This window comes from Phyllobates terribilis, unplaced genomic scaffold (assembly GCF_046119375.1).
Source record: "Phyllobates terribilis strain yellow unplaced genomic scaffold, ASM4611937v1 Scaffold_2__4_contigs__length_985480577, whole genome shotgun sequence".
In the NCBI taxonomy this organism is placed as follows: domain Eukaryota; kingdom Metazoa; phylum Chordata; class Amphibia; order Anura; family Dendrobatidae; genus Phyllobates; species Phyllobates terribilis.
The window spans coordinates 435,853,930-435,873,644 of NW_027362762.1; the positions used below are offsets into that span (position 1 = coordinate 435,853,930).

At 42.1% G+C, this 19,715-nt stretch overlaps 1 protein-coding gene across 3 annotated transcripts in view; it reads right to left on the reverse strand.

Annotated features, from left to right (window-relative positions):
* TRIM37 (tripartite motif containing 37) overlaps positions 1 to 19,715 on the reverse strand; it is a 146,190-nt gene that overhangs the window by 103,154 nt on the left and 23,321 nt on the right. For all 3 annotated transcript variants that reach the window (XM_073665373.1, XM_073665372.1, XM_073665371.1), the window contains exons 5-10: positions 12,406 to 12,493; positions 9,826 to 9,948; positions 7,705 to 7,828; positions 7,482 to 7,549; positions 5,172 to 5,296; positions 1,733 to 1,783 (exon numbers count right to left, since the gene is read on the reverse strand). In XM_073665373.1, coding sequence (XP_073521474.1) covers positions 1,733 to 1,783; positions 5,172 to 5,296; positions 7,482 to 7,549; positions 7,705 to 7,828; positions 9,826 to 9,948; positions 12,406 to 12,493 — 579 coding nt within the window. The remainder of the gene's footprint in view (positions 1 to 1,732; positions 1,784 to 5,171; positions 5,297 to 7,481; positions 7,550 to 7,704; positions 7,829 to 9,825; positions 9,949 to 12,405; positions 12,494 to 19,715) is intronic.

Genomic DNA, 19,715 nt, shown 5'->3' on the forward strand with positions numbered 1-19,715 from the left:
GCATCAGTATGCGCCATCACCCTCGGACACAAGTGAGCAAGTACTATTCTCTCCAAGGACTTCATCGCATGCGATGTTAAGGCCACCGGTCTATAGTCCCCCGGGGAAGCCGGGAAGGTAGTCTTGGGAACCGGCACCAGGCAGGAAGTCTTACATAGCACTGGTACTCTCTTTGATTGTAAGCTCTGGTTAAAGAGATGCTGGAAGACAGTAGAAGACTTGTCTCAAGTTCATAAATGGGTAATGAGATGCTGGAAGACAGTGGAAGACTTGTCTCAAGTTCATAAATGGGTAATATTGTAAAGTGCTTGTAAAAGATGCAAATTTGCAATTTAACTAAAAAAAAAAAAAAAAAAAACACAACTCTTATTTTATATTGTATAACCCGTTGGCTTGGTGTACTGGCCACTCTACAGTTCCAGCCTGACCAGTTACCTAGGCAAAGAGCACATGGCGCAAGCAGCCTCTATGTTTTATAGCCAGCTTGAGCCACTCTGAAGCTGTCCAGATCGATTGATACAACCCAGCTTCAGTCCTCCTGTAGAAGCAAAGCTGTCTGCTAGATGATTGGGAGAGTTAACAGTTTGGACCAGCAGTGCGACAATGCCACTAGTCCGATCTATCAATCTTCAGCAGTGCACCACCCTCGGCAAAGCAGGAATCCAAGGGCTTGAACCTTTGCGCTTCTCAAGATAAAACTTGAGAAAAGCCCATTAAAGAGGTTAAACTGATGGGATCAGACTCCACTCTGATCTATCAGTTACGCTCAGAAGCTGGCTAAATAGACGCCCGTTTTGTAGAGCTGGCTCAGCTCCTGAGTCTGTTCCATACATGAAGTGTGCATATCCGCCAAGGTGTTAGGAAATTCAGTGCTTCACCTCCATAGCATCAAGGGTGTCACACTCAGCCAGCCAGACTCGGCTCGATACTGATAAGTGTAAAACACCCCAAAACCAGCTCTGTTGATAAGTAGGATTTATCTCTGGTCATGTGGCAATACTCGTTAAAGGGTCAGACATCGACTTGGGGTAGCTACCTCTTCTAGGTGTAACTTGAAAGATAGTCTTCTCACAGAAAAAAAAAACCACCTGTCTTTCAAGTAACACCTAGAAGAGAATGTATGTTGGTATGCATGCCAAATAGGAGCATGTTCACATTGGCCACTAAACAGAAAAAAATCTAAGACTGTGAATGACTTCTTTGATGGTCAGTGTTTGAGACCAGTTTTATTCAAAATAAAATGGGAGAAGCACTGGTTCTCCTTAAAAACACCAGCTGATAATGGCATTTTACAGGCAATGCTAAATGGTAGAATGTGTGAAATAATTTTTTTTTTTCTTCGAGAAGGCTATTGACCAGCAGGTGATGTGTAATCAGTTCTACTTGCCCATTTAAATAGTAGGTATTTTAGCCTAGGAGAGACATATTTGTGCGTTTAGTTGTAGGCTGGTAGCCCAAAAGTGGCATGTAGGGTAGAGCAGTACCCATCAGACGGGAGGTCACCTCGCCGCGGTTGATGGGCACACATGATTTGGCCAATTTATGCACTAAGAACCTTTGTTTTGTTTAAGTACATTTTGCTGAGTAATAATACAGTTTAGATTCAATATTTTCATTATTATTATGCATCTTGGCCCTTACTGAGTGCTGCTGCGTTTTCTTATATATTTATATTGAATAAACACCCACACACATAGAAACACACTAATCCCATCAATGAAGTAGAGAATACCTGAAGTTTTCCAGCACAAATGTAGTTGAATCATAGGAAGGAACGAGTTCACTGCAGAAAAAACACACGTGAAGAGGCAGGTGAGCAAAAGATGGAATATAAATACATTTATACACTATGCATGCTTTTAATGTGTGCAACTGAGCCAATCATTTGGAGTTAAAATATCAGCAGTGAAATCCTAATTCTTCATAGCTATATAGATCAAAGACAGAAGTTTTACCAAGTTCTAAAAATCCTTAACATGGCTCCAACCTACCATGTGTCAATTACAATCAAAGCATCTTTTTCTGTGTGAGAGGGGTCTCAAGACTCCGTTCATGGATTATGTCCTGGGTGTGACTTCAACATCCCCTACAACTACGCCTCACCACGAGGCATAGATCAATAGGGCAAAGCCATTAATATAAAGGTAAACGAGACCTGTGTATTACAGCCAGAAGACATTTTCACTTGACATGCTACATGAGGACACATCCAGGGTGAACACTCACTCTTGTGACCCTCTGTTGTACAAGCCTTCAACCCCGTAAAAGTATTATAACTCCCCATGGCCCCAGATTCCGTGGCCCTGTCTCAGGTCTACTACACATCTAAAAGAAAACATCATAGGGAACCCATCAGGTTCCCTAACCACTGGAAACCGCAATTTGTAGTATAAGCGGATAGCAGCATTATAATAAAGCCTTTAAAGTTCCACCCTAAAGTTTCTGGGCCTGATTCATTGAGGTGTTTTCAACAGAATTTTGGCAGATATTAACTTGAAATGTCAACATTTTTTGGACTCATGTCATCTTTAAGTCACTCCCGGCCAACTTTGCAAACTGTTCGAAACATAAGCCCAACTAATTCATAAGAATTTACTCCACTAAGAGGACATAAAATTATGCTAGAAATGTACTCCAGTCCCCGACTGGAGTAAATCTTTAGAAGAGGCACAAGGAAGTTGAAATCAGATCTGCAGAGTAGACCGTATAAGCCGCTGAGCTCACCAATTGGTTGCAGCGCTGTTACCGTATTGTCAGCGCTGCAGACAACAACAGACACTGGGAAACTGGGAAGTGGCGGAAATTCGGCTCAGGACCCGGGGAGAGTGAGTAAAAAACGCACACGGTGCGTTTTTGGTGAGTTTTTATCCATGCAGAAATGGGCCAAAAACGCTAGGAAATCCTTGTCCCAGCTAATTGTTACACGCACGCCGCTAGGTTCAGCTAGGGAGAGACGGGTTTCATGAATTCGTTGGAATCCTGGGGGAACTGTTACCCAGGGCGACCATAGGCTGCAGCTTCTCTCAGGCACACGATAGATTCAATTGCTGACTAGACACATCTGACAAGAGTCTTCATAAACAGTTCAACAGTGGAGTTTAATCAAGTACGGCCAGCACCATTTAACTCTTTGAAGCAACAGGCTTCACCACAGTACAGTCCATTAAAGCAGGCACAGTAATGTCAGTCTCTTCAGTAACATAATTCAGCATAGATTAGATCTCTTTGCAGCACACTTCCATGTATACACAACCACAGGTTTTTCCTTCACAAGGACACAATAGTGAACAGCGTTCTTTATCTTGCATGGAGATGGAGGGGGGAGGGTTTGATGAGGGAGCTGATCCCTGTGACACAATTCCTTCCAGTCCTTATCTTTCTGCCCGATAGACTCCCTGAACTAACAGTGCAGAGTATTATCTGACCTGTGTTTAGCTTCCCTCCAGACCTGAATTCTGTTCATTTGCCTTCTGTAAAATACAGATCATACACCACCACCATTCTCTTAGGCTCCAGCCAGACTAATAAACAAGTTCCCCACAATCCCCCTGGGGCTCTGCTAAACACTCCCTGTCTCCTGTGACTGTGTTAACCCCACTAGTTGCTGGATGCTTCTGAAGCACAAAACTTCCTATCTCTTGTGACTGTGTTAACTCTTATAGTTGCTGGATGCTTTTGAAGCAACAGCACTACTTCTGCATTTCACATAATGCAATGACAATCCTGAAGTGCTGTGCAGATGATCAGCAATTTTCCTGTCAGGATTTGCATTGCGTTTATATCTGAAGCATGTCAATTCTTTGTGTATTTTTGCATCGTTTTTCACCCATTGACTTCAATTGAGTTAGTCAAATCCGCAGAAAAAACGCAGGTATAAAAATAAAAATTCTCACGCAGTGGTACAGTAAGTGAGGTCACCGGAGCTCATCAGTTGATGAACTCATGTGACTTCTGTCCCGGCAGCGCAGCGCCATACACTGACACATGAGTGATTACACTCCTGTCAGTGTATAGAGTGCTGTTCTTTAGAACAGTCAAATCAGTGATTGTTGATGTGACTGCTCTAGAAATGACCCAGATCTTCGTGGGACACTGGATTATTTCATCACAGTGGACAGGGAAGGATATGGTTGTTTTTTTTATTTGTGGGTTGTTGTTTTTTTACAGGTGACAATGGCTTCAGCGGATTAGGCATTAGGTGAGTATACTGTGTTTTTTATTTTTAAATAAAATGATTAAAACAGTGTGGAATTTTATTTAAAATAAAGGATTTTTTTCAGGAAGTGTGTTTATTTCAAAACCTTTACTATGGGGTTAGTAATGGGGAAGTCTTATAGACGCCTCTCCATAACTAACCTGGGCTTCATGTCAGCTGCCAATACAAGGCTGACATGAACCTCGACCCTATTGCCCCACTTGCCATTGCCACAGGGCAAGTGGGAAGAGTGGAGGCCAAGCACCAGATTTGACGCATCTTATGGATGCAAAATTTCTGGGACTGCTGAGGGCTGATATTAGCCTCGGGGGAGGCCAGCAGTCAAGGACCCTTAGCTGGCTATTAATATCAGCTCACAACTGTCTGTTTAACCTTTGCTGTTTAGATTTTATAGGGGGACCCTATGGCTATGTTCACACATCATGGTTTTTTTTTCAGTGTTTTTTTTCTGCAGCAAAACCTGATCTCTAGTCAAGAGGTTGTTCAGGATTTTTCTTGCTTTGTTGCTTGTTTTTTTGTGCGTTTTTTTCACTGTCCTTTTGTCTCTTTTATACAAGTACACAAAGTTCAGTGAAAAAAAAAAAATCTCATTCTGGTTTAGGCACAAAAAAATGCTGAAAAACCTGACACCTGCGTTTTTTCAGTGTTTTTTTTCACCACCCAATACTTCCAATGGGTGAAAAAAACGCTAAAAGAAGTGACATGCTCTATTTTGCAAAAAAAACATGCAAAGCACAAAATCCAGAACAAAAAATAAAAATAAAATAAAAATAAAAAAAATAATCAGTAAATCAATAGTACAAGGTTCTGGAGTCACCAGTTTCTCCTAAAGTGTAGGACTGCAGAAGAAGTTGGCCCATACAACTATAGGCATTATGCAATCAGCCAAGAGAGCTTACCAATATTAAAAAAAAAAAAAAAAAAAGTGAAAACAAATCCTTTTTTTCTTTTGTACCTTGTAAAATCTGGTGGTACTGGGGTGGTGACAAATGAAGCCATGGGTTTTCTATGAACTTGCTGGAACATCATTAGAATTTCTGGACTCTTTGAGATGAGTTCACTTTTACTGCACGATCGAAGCTGCAAAATAAAGACCATGAATATACACAACACTACAAACATTAATGTATGAGCTTTTAGGGGAAAGCTGCATTTTTCTTTGACAGACTGAAAACAATAGTCTAAAAATTTAAAATTAAAAAATTGTCACCAACAGCCTCTAAAAGATTTAAATATATTAACATTGATGCGGGAGGGTAGAGACTAAACACCAAGATGCCATTACAGGATTTATTAACGTCGTAGAGGAGAAACAGAAAGGGAATGTAACAGCTTTCCAAGCCCAATATTCTGAAAGAATATACACATTCCAGTAGTTGTTTAGTCAACAGCAAGAAACAAAATCCCAATCCTTGTTTATGTAAATCATGTGATTTTTTTATTGAAATCTTTAAATATTTTCTAAAAACAGACAATACAAAACCCCACTGTATCCAGAGCAAAAAAATATCCCCGCATACAAAACATATTTCTTAAAGTGCATACCAATAGATGGAACAGACTAGTATATAGCTGGAAAAAAATGTTGTGTAATACATTCATGAGAAAGAGCAACAAGCCAAAGGATAAATCTGTAGCAAAATCATAAAAACCCTCCTCACTCTACTCCTAAACACATAAAATATTTAAAAGGGAATCAGTCACCAGTTATTTTCCATCTAATCTGAGAGCAGCATAATATAGAGACAGAGACCAGATTCCTGTGATATGTCACTTACTGGGCTGCCTGCTGTAGTTTTGATAATATCACAGTTTTATCAGCAGTAGATTATCACTACAGGACTAGTAAACCCGCTGCCAAGTAGTCCTCCATGCTTCACAGTCCTCCTCTATATAACCCCACCCCCACAACTGATTGGCAGCTTTCTGCCTACGCACAGCATACACAGAAAGCTGACAATCAGTGGTGTGGGCAGGGTTATACTGTGGTTATATCAAAACTGCACCAAGCAACTCAGTAAGTGACATATTGCTGGAATCAGGGTTTCTGTCCCTACATTATGCTGCTCTCAGATGGGGTAGCAAAAACCTGGTGACAGATTCCCTTTAATAATTTAGGTGCATTTTACTCCAGCAGGTGTCCCAAGTTAACAGAGAATCAGATATGTGCTTGTCTGTATCTGATCTGTCTTTTTCTAAGTCCTGCTCAGTTGATTTATAACCACATGAATGCTCAAGCACACCTGTGAAGCAGTTTGTGATAATAAAACAACTAAGAGGAAATCACGAAAAGATTTCCAAGTGTCACAAACTTCTCGTTAGAGTATTCTGACTGACTTATTCCTGGTCATCTCATTCTTTAGCCAACAAAATGCAGGGAAGCAAAGAGCCTGTAAAAGTATAAACAGTGCAAATTTGATACCTTTAGAGAAGGGAAAAAAAAAAAAAAAAAAAAAAATTGATATATATTGAAAGATGTGATACCCCATAAACTACAGAAAGGAGCTGCTCCAAACTAATTCATTGAATGCATCTGGTCAATGAGACTACATACTACAAGTACTACTCACACTGCCATCACCATAAAAAGAAGGGCAACACGAATGACACAAAGCATCAGAAACATTCCATAAACAGTTACATACTTATTTGTCTTAACACAGACAACACTTTAAAAGGAATCTGTCAGCAGGTTTTTGCTACCTCATCTGAGGTCAGTATAATTATAGAAAAGAGACAAGTATTCCAACAATGTATCACTTAGTTTACTGGGAGCAGCCTTTCTTACATATAGCAGCATGCAGAGCTGAGGAAGCTAACTCCACCCACACCAGAGTTTTCTATGTACATGGTATATGGACATTGAGCTGCTTATCAGAGGAGGAAGCATGGTCGGTCTAGCAGGTGCTGAGACCTAGTCCCACAGTGATTATCTACTGGTGATAAAACATTCTTTGTAAGTGAACAGCACTGAATTCAGTGTTTTAACCTGTACACCTTTCTGTTCTCAGATTACATAGCAAAAACCTGCTGACAGATTCCCTTTAATACAAGGCAACTTGCAGACTGCTGAAGGTCTGACAATATTTCCATGTACTAAATGAGTGGTCTGCGTCAATCAGAGCCTCTTGCTTGTTAATGGCTTTCTGCTCTGGACCTCATCCACTGTGACATAAATATGCCTTACAGGGAATATGGACAAAGGCTGTTCCAATTAGACAATCCCTTTAATTGTATACAGTCAATACATAAACTTATTATTTACCTGATGCTCTACCTCTTGCAAGAGGGATTCCAGAAGTTCAGTTTCCTGTGTAAGAGAGGTTTTCTGACCTAAAATGATAGAAACTACATATAACACGTATACATGGTTTGTAATTACCTCTATAGCCACGCTTATAAGTATAGTCTTTCTCCAAGATGTTGTTATGCTAATATCAAAAAGAAGATCCTTTCTAAATATCATTTTCATGAATTTAATAACATACCCATAAGAGTGATGAGCTTATTTTTGAGCTGAGTGTCAAGCCTGGCAATCATCATTTCGACAGCGTTGCGGATTTCTCTAACCCTTTCGTCCTTTGCACTTCGGACAGCTTCAACATTTCGTTCCTACAACAAAGAAATATTTGTCCTAAACATTGCACATCTGCAATAACATGGATATATAAAAATATATTTGAGATACTTGCTGTTGCATTTAGTTTTGTAAAATAACCTTTTTTTGTGGAACAGAAACTAAAATAAATATTCGCTACAGTTCTGTAGAAAGGATAATTGAGCAGATGTTTCTACTTCTAAACATCAGTAATTAAAAGGGCCAAGGTCCATCCAGCTCATACAAGAAGTACAAGAGATAGCTTCTCCTCGTAATGAAGAAGGGGTCCTAAGGGTGCCATGTTATATTGACCATCTCTATTATGCAATTATCTCTTCTAGCATAAAGCAAGGCAAACTAATGCTGACGCTTATAATCAGATTCACCTAATGAAACAACAGTGGATATAAAATATCTACACAACTGTTAAAAATGGCAGGTTTTTGGCATGTAAAAAATAATTATTTCAGAGGTTTTCATGCATTTAAAGGTCACCTATAATCTGTACTAAATGAATTAAAAAAAATCTTTTTGGGTGATAAAAGAAAAATAAAGAACTAAAATCATGTGATTGCATAAATATGCACACCCTTAAACTACTGTGTTGAAGTACCCTTAAATTTATAACTCAGGGTAGGAGTTAATCAGCATGGCACATCTAGAATTGCCAATCTTTGACCACTCCTTGCAGTAGCAATCCCAATCTGTGCGACATCTCCTGTGTACAGCGCACTCTTCAGGTCACCTACAGATTTCCAATTGGATTCACCTCTGGCTGGGCCATTACAAAACTTTGAACTTTTTTTTGCTGATTTGGAGGTAAGCTTAGGTTTGTTTTTTGTGCTAAAAAATTAAATTCCTCTTCATCTTTTTAGCAGAAACCTGAAGGCTTTAATGCAAAATTTACTGATATCTGGAACTGTTCATAATTCCCCCACCTTGAATAACACCTCAGTTCCAGCTGCCGAAAAACTACTCCAAAAGCATATTGCTGCCTCTACCATGCTTCACTGTGGGTATGGTGTCCTTTTGGTGATGCGCAGTGTTGGCTTCGCGCCAAACATACTTTTTGGAATTATTGCCAAATAGTTCAACCTTGGTCTCCTCACATCAGAACACGTTTTCCCACATGCTGTTGGCAGACTTTATGTAGGATTTGGCAAAACATAGCCAAATTTGGATGTTTTTCTTTGTAAAATAATGCTTCCGTCTAGCCACCCTTCCCCACAGGACAGACAAATGAAGAATAAAGTGAGATTGTTGTCACATGCAGTACACGACCAGTAGTTGCCAGAAATTCTTGCAGCTCCCTTCGTGTTGCTTTAAGCCTCTTGGCAGCCTCCCAGACCAATTTTCTTCTTGTCTTTTCATTGATTTTTGAGGGACATCTATTTCTAGTTACTGTTATGTCAAATTTAAGCCATGTTTTCAAGTAAAATTTAAGCCAGGTCGAGGTCTGTACTAATAGTTTTTACTGAGAGTCATTTCATGTCATCAGATGGTCCATGTAAATGGACTCTTAGCCAGCAAGTGTAATATTTTCAGACACAACAGGGTGTGAAAAGAGTTAATTTAAAGGGATAGTCTGGGACTAACATATTGATGGACTATCCTGAGGAGATAAACTGTACAGGTCTGTGATGTTTTCCGTACACTGTGCGTGTCCAACCTCCGCCAGGAAAGATTTCAGCCGATCAATGAGGGTGCCAAGTGTGGGAACTTACTGTTCTCTTATTGATTACCTATCAAAAGGGATAAGTCATCAATGTTTGTCTCGGAAAGCCCTTTTATGTAGAGAAAATGAAAATATAATGAAAAGAGCCGACATACAGAAGTTGAGCGGAGTCCCACACTTGAGATTTCTCTGATAGACAACAGAAGGGAATGTGTTGCATGGTCAGATAAGCCAGCTTGCCTACATATTTTACCCAAGTTTTGATGCTTACAAAGGACTGGGGTGTCGATACAATTTTCTTTTGATCTATGCAGATATAATACACCAATTTCTTACCACTTCTTGAACAAGACTAATTAATTCCATTAGTCGTCGTCGAAGCTTGGCCACCTCTTCATTTACTTTTGTAACATGCTGCTCATAAATTTCTGCCAGTGGCTTAAAAGTGTGTCCGCCATGCTGAAATAAAGCAGAATACTCACATTGGTAATCTAATGCAATCACACATTGTGGAGTATTTTTAGTACTAATGTTTCTTACACTTCATTATATCCTTCTATAATGTAGGAAAATGGAGGAAACATGGGTAAATAAAAGACCATATAGTACTTCTCAACATTTCTGAAAATCACAGACTGTTTTCCAAATAAATTTGTTCTTTTGTTGGCCATTACAAACATTTCTCTTGCAGCAATTTATTTTTCTTACTGAACGATAGCTAACCAAAACATTCTAAATAAGTTAAGTATGGGATTGGTTAAAATATTCCCCAGCATGTTTTGTGAAAGGGACAATTGGGCGCGAAGTGGCTATTATCTTTGTGTTCGCATCTGTTCCTCCATCCTTTCTAAAGTATCTCCCTGTCCAAGTGCTTCAGTCTGCAACAGTCGGTGAGTGCCACAGTTTCTGAAGGGTTCATTGCTACATGGCTCAACATATACTATCCTAATGAGAATCTTAGGAAAGGACAATCAAGCTTGCAGGATCTGATGGGAACAGGACCTAGGAATGAGAAACATGAGAGGTATATTATATAAAAAGACAGGCAAGACAGTGTACAGGCTGAACAGAAAGTCTATGAGCCGGTACACCGCTCTGTGCAGGAGCTCAGCGTTCCTGCCTGCTGAGCAGGGCTGTACATAGTGTTTGGAGTGATGGGGTAGGAGGGACCCAGACCACAACAATTTGCAAGATATGTAAAGTGGGGAAAAGATAATAAAAAATAATATATAAATCAGACATTGTGAAGCTAGACTAAAAGCCTGTTTAAACAGATAAAGAGAACCTGCCACTGAGAAAGAAGACTTATTGATCGTGTCACAGTAAGATACATTAGCTGAACAGAAAAAGTTATTTTAAATTAGTTGTGTTTCGTCATTTCTGATTAAACTATTGCTCATATCAGCGTAAACTCAAGTTGACAGACACCTAGCAATACAGAAACTAATAATACAGAAACCTAGTAATACAGAAACCAGCCCAAAGTCAGTTGATGACATTTCTACCCTGCTAGATCTGTCCTGGCACTGATTGTCACATTTGAGACTTCTAGGACCTGACTACAGATGAGCTGTGAGGCACGGGGCCACACAAACCTACACAACAGGACTGCCGAGAGTAGAATGGTGTAAAACTGACAAAGGAGTAGTCTCAGAAAAACCCTTTCAATATGCAGACAAATCCGCAATCACAGCCACCACTCCCATGTTTTAGCTCAAAAGACTTATGGATTTAGGGGGATAGGAGGGGGTGGAGTGAGAAGAGGAATTGGGAAGTCACAAGCGTGGCCCCTCTTCCCAAATGAAATTAATATGTATTAAGGAAGCACTCCTAACTATTTTATTCCCCAAATTATGTCTTACTATTTATGTAATGTAGTGAAAGTGTGCTAAAATATTTAGCGATCGACGGCTTCCCGGTTTCTGGGTGGCGAGACTGCTTCTCTGCTTTTTTAGCCCATGTATGGTCCGTAGTGTGCGGCGATGTTATCTCCTTCAATGTAAGCATATGGAGCCTCAGAAAGAGGGTGTATAAACTTACAATGAGGAAGAGACTTCAGGTCTACAAAAACCCATGTGATCCCGTGAATCGGAATTTAAATCACGTTACCTAAAACAGGACTGGAGCGACGCTGGAAACCCAGGACTATGGCGATCGGAAAGTATAATAACGCAGCTACACTACATAGATAGACAGGATTAGAAAAAAAAAATGTTGCTGCAAGATTTTCTTTAATATTGCCTAATGGGGAAGAAGGACAAAGGTGGTCTTCAGAAGTCAACACTTATAAGAAGGTGTGCATTGGCTCAGTTTTTACAATAGAAAGTGAAGGCTGCTCCAACAACAGAACACAACCTCACTAATGGTCCAGACATACAAAAAAATGTCAGTCATTGCAAAACCTAAAAGGAAGCCTTTCCAGAAAACAAGCAGGCTGTGAAAGAAGCAAAAAGAGGACGTACCTTCATATAAATAAAAGAACTATTATATTCATCATTTATATGAGAAAAAAAAACACATGATTGCATAAGAAAGAGGTTTCTAAAAAGAACATTAGTGTTGAGAGAGTATGTTCTGTTCCGACTATGCTCGGGCGAGCTCCGAGTATTTACAGCTGCTCGGTAATATGGTTGAATCGCTCCCGTGTGCATGATTTGTGACTGTTTGACAGTTTTAATACATGTGAGGGATGTCTATTTCTTACACATTCCTCACATGTAATAAAGCTGTCAAACAGTTGCAAATCATGCACACGGGAGCGATTCAACCATATCACCGAGCAGCTGTAAATACTCGAAGCTCGGCCGGAGCATACTCTGACAGAACATACTCGCTCAACACTAAAGAACATATTGAAATGATGTGAACACATTGCTAAAGTAATGTAATATACATACATGACCAAAAGTAACTCACCATTCCTCCCCAGAGGGCACATTGATGGCAGATGCAAATTTTACATGTCCAACAAAATACGCTGAGCTTTTCATGATGATTTTCACATCTTTAAAAAAAATTTAAAAAATTATTGAGAAACAGACAGGAAAACATAAAATGTTGCGTTACATTGTCATGTTATTTCAATGACAACAACTTAATGTTCTTTTTTTTCTCTTCTTGACATCCAATTGGGTCTAATAAAAGGTCCCAACAGAGTATGTAAAGAGAAGTAAATCAAATAGTCACATATAAATACCATTGGCCTTTCCATTCTTTCTATATTTCTTGTATGTGAAAAGTTATATCGCTTTGTAGATACCATATATTATAGTACTTATGACATACCCCAATTCTCCCCCCAAAAATTGGGCTTTTGTTGAAAATGTAAAGAAAACAAGAATGCAATGGTTTGGAAATCTCTTATAGCCATATTTTATTCACAACAGAACATAAAACACACATATCAGAAGAAGTTAAAAGTTACAGTTTTCCATTTCATTTGAAAAAAATAATTTTAGAAATTCATTGCAGCAACACATCTCAAACAAGTTGGGACAAAGTTAAAGGGGATGTCCATTACTCGGACAACCCCTTCCGAATCCCTATTTTTCCCCCAGTAAAATAGGCTATTAGTTTACTGGGGAAAAAAATATATATACATATACAGGGATTCAGAAGGTGCTGTCTGAGTAATGGACATTCCCTTGAAACTTTTTTTGCCAACTTTGAGACGCTGCTGCCATGAATTTTTAAATTACCGTAGTTAAATGAAATGGAAAACTCACTTCTGGTGCCTGCGCCGTTCCGTTGTTATGTCACGCTATCCCTGCAGCCCATCAGCGCTAACTTCACTCGCCTCTCTTTCATTTGAATAAAGACATCCGGAGGATATGAGCAGCCGCAGTTCCCACTCTCTGTGGAAGAAAATTACATCCGTAGAAATCAAAGTGAAAAGAGTGCTGATTAGCCACAAGAATCGTGTGACAATGTCACGTGATCCCTGTGAGAGTTAATGCCGACACCGCTGGAATGGCGCCTGCACCAGAAGTGTTATTATTTTACTTGTGGAAAACATAGGGATTCAGAAGGGGTTTTCCAAGTAGTGAACAACCCTTTTAACAGAGGGCTCGAAAAGTAAGTTGTACTAATGAAAAACAGCTGGAGGGTCAATTTTCCAATAAGTCACATGACTGTGTGCACGTGTGTGATAGAGATATAGACGAGTGTTAGAGAGGCTGAGTCTCAGAAGAAATGATGGTCAGAGGTTCAACGATCTGTGATCAACTACATCTAAGAATTGTGGAACAATTTCAATGTAAAATTGCATAGACTTTGAATACCCTACCATCTACAGTACATAATATCAAAAGAATAACAGATTCTACAGACTTTCACAATTTGCCATGCAATCTATAAATATAAGTTAATGTTCTATCATGCAAAGTAGTAGCCCTGTATCAACAAAAATTGCTGCCATCAAAGCTCATTTACAACGGTCTAAGCAAAACAGAAACTATTTTCTGTGGTCAAATGAATCAAAATTCTTTATGGAAACCAAGGACGCCGTATCCTGCAGACTCATGAAGAGAGGGACCATCCAGTTTGTTATCAGTGCACAGTCCAAAAGTCTGCATCTCTGATGGTATAGGGTTACATTAGTGTCCATGGCATGGGCAGTTTACACATCGTGAAAGACCATATCAATTCAGAGCATTATATAGAGATTATAGAACATATTCTCCAGACAATGCCTATTTCAGAGAAGGCCTTACGTATTTCAGCAGCACAATGCTAAACTACATACTGCATTTATCACAACAGCTTGACTCCACAGAAGAGTTCATGGACCAATAGAAAAATAGAATTAGTCCTTACCGGTAATTCAGTTTCTATAAGCCTTCCACGACAGCATTGGAGGATGTTGTCCACGCCCTATTGGGGGACAGGAACAGAGTGATTAAAAGCCCCTCCCCACCGTCAATCCCCAGTGTTTACCAAGATCACCTGGAAAAATGGTTACCTGACAGTTATATGGAATCCATAGGGAGGGAAATTCGTGCAGTCGTGGAAGGCTTCTAGAAACCGAATTACTGGTAAGGACTAATTCTATTTTCTCAATACGCCTTCCACGACAGCATTGGAGGAATACCAACGATATTTCATTAGGGAGGGACAATAGCTTGTAGGACTTTCCTACCAAAGGCTAAATCCCTAGTGGATGATAAGTCTAATCTATAATGTATAAATCTGCTCAGTAGAAGCGCCCGCTCTTCCGGCCCATGAAGCTGATGTGGATCTGGTAGAATGAGCTTTTAAGGCAATCGGTGGATTCATTTGTTGATGGCTATAAGCTTCACCAATTGCCTTTTTGATCCAGTTTGCTATAGTGGACTTAGCCGCCTTGCTTCCTCTGTTCTGCCCTGAGTGTTGTATAAATAGGTTTCCATCCAATCTCCAAGACTCAGTTTGTTGAAGATAATAAAGGACAGTTCTGCGGACATCTAGGAGGTGGAACTCTGCTTCCTTTGGATTGGAAGGATTCTGGCAGAAGGAGGGAAGGATGATTTCCTGGGAACGATGGAAGTCCGTAACTACCTTTGGGAGAAAGGAAGGGTCTAGGCAAAGCGTAATTCTATCTTCGGTCACGTTCATGTAAGGTTTTCTGATAGAAAGGGCCTGAAGCTCTCCTACTCTCCGTGCTGAAGTGATGGCTACTAAGAAGGCAGTCTTATGAGAGAGAGTCTGTATTGAGCTAGAGGATAGAGGCTCAAAGGGAGAGAGAGGGTTAAACCCTTGAGTACCACTTTTAGATCCCAGGATGGGACCAGAGACTGAATTTTTTGAGTGAAGTCTGAGTGCTGAAGTTATGAATCTCTTGATCCACCTATGAGAGGCTAAATCTTGGTCGAATATGGAACTTATGGCCGAAATCTGCACCTTAAGAGTGCTAGGTTTGAGACCCAACTCCAATTAACTCAGTAGAAAATCAAGGATCCGAGCAATGTTGGGATGTGAGGTATCAGGAGTATCCGGAGCGTACCATGATAGGAATTTTTTCCATATTTTGCCATATATCGCATTGGTTACTGGCTTCCTACTCTGTTGAAGAGTTTTTATAACTTCTTCCGAGAGACCTTTGGATCTTAAGATCTCGGCTTCAGTAACCAGGCTGCCAGGTTTAGCCACTGAGGATTCGGATGGAACAGGGGCCCTTAAGAGAGAAGATTGTTGACCTGTGGTAGTATTACAGGACCCTCTAGGCAGAGTTCTGTGATGGCCCCGAACCAAGGCCTTTTGGGCCACAGAGGGGCCACCAGAATTGTTGCCACTCTCTCCATCCTGACTTTCTGGATGGTTCTTGCTATCAGCGGTATCGGAGGGAACGCATAGACCAGCCTGAAATGCCAGGGATGGGCTAATGCGTCCAAATTCATGGCCTTGTCCCGTCTGTCCAAAGAAAAGAAGAGGGGAAGTTTTGTGTTTGACTGACTGGCAAAGAGATCTACTTCGGGGAGACCCCATTTGACTACCAGCAACTGGAAAATCTAAGGATTCAGGCTCCATTCTCCTGGCTGGATATCTTCCCTGCTTAGAAAGTCTGCTTGGACGTTGTTTGAGCCTTTCAGGTGGATTGCTGAAAGTGATAGATTATGCAGGCCGAATATTTTTTTGGGCAGAACAATCTGTTTTAGGCTGTGTACCTTCGTACCTCCTTGATGACGAAGGAAGGTAACTGTGGTCACGTTGTCCGAGAGAATCTTGATGTGAGAACCCTGGATTAAGTCGACTGCCGCTCTGAGAGTTTTTTCTACCGCCATTGGCTTCCTGAAGTTGGAAGATCTGGCACTGATCTCAGGACTCCATCTGCCTTGAAAGGGAATCTGGGCCACCATAGCTCCCCAGCCTCTTAGACTGGCGTTGGTAGTCACTGTAATCAGAGGGTCCTGGGTCCAAGAAATCCCCCTCTGAAGATTTAGGGAGCTTAGCCACCAAAAAAAGAGAAGCTTTTATCCGGCCGGGGGTCCTGAACCGTTTGTTTAGTGAGTCCCTTTGTCTGTTCCAGGATCTTAGGATATGATCCTGGAGAGGCCTTGGGTGGGCCTGGGCCCACAACACCGACTGGATACAGGCGGTCATAGACCCCAATACAGACATTGTCGCTCTCAACGTTGGATTCTCTTGGCGTCTGAAATTTGAGATTTTTGATCTGAGAGCTGTCTGATGCTCCAATGGTAGAAAGGACATCTGTTTGTTGGAGTCCAGTGATACACCAAGGAATTTCCTCCTTGATGAAGGGAGGAGTTCGGATTTTTTTAGGTTTGGAATCCAACCTAGAGACCGTAGGGTCCTTAAGGTTATAGAGACGTGAAGATTGAGAGCTGCTACTGAGGGAGCAACAATCAACATGTCGTCCAAGTATGGAATTATGCACACGCCCTGTTTCTGGATGAGTGCGATGACTTCTGCCATGATCTTCGTAAATACCCGGGGTGCTGAAGAGATGCCAAAGGGCAGTACGTTGTACTGGTAGTGAACTGTTATATTGTCCCTGAAGACTGCAAACCGCAGGAACTTTCTGTGGGACTGATGAATCAGCACATGGTAGTAAGCATCCTTTAAATCTATAGTTGCCATGACGAAGTCTTTCCCTATTAGGGCAATAGTTGATTTTATAGACTCCATCTTGAAACGTCGGTATTTGATGTGATGGTTTAGGGACTTCAGGTTGATTATGATGCGTGGGGTCCCTGATGGCTTCCGTATTTGGAATATTTTTGAGTAGTGACCCGTCCCCTCCTGGCCAGGGGGAACTAGAGACACCACTCCCGAATCCAGAAGGTTTTTTAGGGCGACCGATAGGAGATCCCCAGCCCCCCCCCCCCCCACTGGCAGGAAGATATTGCCTGCCACTGGGGAAAGAAATTCAAAAGCCGCCCCCCTACACGGACCAAGTCATTGCCTGTCCTGTTGCTGTTGTTGTTGCTGAGGTACAAGGATGTTGCGACCCTTGTCGTCTTTGGGATAGCTCCAGCGCCCAGATTCTCCCTTTTCTCTATACTGTGAGGGGTGACTTTGGGAAGGCCGAAAGGAACGTTTCTTAGCCCGTTTCTGTTCAGGAAGTGTTTTCTTCCTGTCCGAGGCCTCTTCCAGGATTTCATCCAGGGCTGGGCCAAATACATATTTTCCTTGGAATGGTATGGAACAGAGCTCGACTTTAGAGGTGACATCCCCACTCCATGTTTTAAGCCATAGTGCACGGCGAGCAGTATTGGACAGGACAGCTGCTCGGGCCGCGATACGGACTGACTCAGCCAAGGCGTCCGCTAAGAAACCTGTGGCTTTTTGAAGGAGAGGGATGGAGTCAAGTAGGTCTGCCCTGGACGTGCCCTGAGACAGGTGTTCCTCCAGTTGGGTCAGCCATTTGAAGAGGGATCTGGCCACACAAGTCGAGGAAATATTGACTTTGAGAGAGGCAGAGGAGGTTTCCCATGATTTTTTAAGGACGCTTTCCATTTTGCGGTCCAAAGGATCCTTTAATTGAGACAAGTCCTCAAAGTGAAGTGAGGTTTTTCTCACTACCCTAGCCACCTGGATGTTTACTTTAGGGACTTCCCATTCAAAACCATCACCCTCTAACGGAAACCTATGTTTTAATTCCGAAGGGGTGGTGAGGCGATTTTCCGGGGACTCCCATTCCTGTCGGATGAGATCCCTAATTACCTCATGGACTGGAAACCCAGTCTGTTTTTTGGTTTTAAGACCCCTAAACATCTCGTCCTGAACAGAACAGGGAACCTCCACTTCTTCCAGCCCCATAGTGCCTCTAACAGCGTCCAGTAGTTCCTCTAAGTTGTCCGAGGAAAAATAATATCTACCAGTTTCGACTGCTTTGGCAGGCCCTACGGATGCCAATTCCTCAAAATCATCAGAGGCTGAGCTACTAGCCTCCATAGAGACCACATCTGAGTTTAACTCTTGGATCTTCCTCTTCTTAGGGGGAAAGGGCCTGGAGGAGGAATAGACAGGCAGGGCAGCAAAGGAGGCCTGGACCTCCTGTCTAACCACCTGGACCTCCTGTTTAACAAGTGATCTAAGCTCCTCGATCAGTGAGGGGTTTTCTTCTCTAATTATTTTATCCGTACAGGGCTGACACAACTTCTTCTTATAGGATGAGGACAGCTTTTTTGTACAGATGCCACATCTATGGGGCTGGTCTTTATCCTTCTTAGAAGCGGGGGCCTTGTCCTCCTAAGAAAGGGGAAGAGAAGGGGACCCATGTGAAATAGAAGGAGGGGAGATCTAGTGTAATCTTAAAAGGAGGCCGAAATAACCCCATAGTGACCACCCAGGTACTACTGACTGTAGCCGGGGGCATGCTGGGCTCTGCAGATGCAGGGGTACAGGACCTATCACCTTCCATGGTGGGAATATGGTGGAAATAGCCTTACGTTTTGGTGTCTTCAGGCGGGTTTTAAATAAAACCGTGCCTCCCAGCAAGGGACCTCAGTCCCCTCCCCTTTCCGGTCACTTTAAAGGGCCAATCCAGGTTTGGGCCTTTGGTCCTGTCATTCAGCGTCCCTCGTGTAACGGCCCGACCAAAGCGATGGCTGCAATGACGTCACCCGGCGAACGCGCGCCCAACCACCCCACTGGTTCAGGAGCGTGGAATGCTCAGGCCGGAGCGGCAGGGCCCGCGGCGACGCCACTTCCGGTGCGCAAGCGGGGATGTCCATGCGCACGGCAACCGCGCTCCAGGAAAGAGGAGATGCCGGAGGGCGGGAGCGGCCTCCGGCATGAACGATCCCCTGGCTTGCTTTACCCTCAGTGGGGCACAGGAAGCCAGGGTGGTCGCCCCAAAGGGGAGCAGCAAGGAGGGAGGAGGGAGCACCCCGACCGACCACTGCCCAGCACACAGGTAAAGAAAATACAGCGCTGCCCTGCCGGCTCGACAGCACTGCAGGATCTCTCCATGCCCCAAGGGGTACAGGAAAACACTGGAGATTGACGGTGGGGAGGGGCTTTTAATCTCTCTATGTTCCTGTCCCCCAATAGGGCGTGGACAACATCCTCCAATGCTGTCGTGGAAGGAACATTGAGAAACATTGTGTATTATGAAACGAAAAAAACGGCAAAGACGCCAGACTGCTAAACAGCAAGAATCCTACATCAGATAAGAATGGGACAACATTCCTCTCCCAAAGCTCCAGCAATTGGTCTCCTCACTTCCCCAGATAGTTACAGACTAAAGTAAAAAGAAGAGGGGATGCTACATAATGGTAGACATG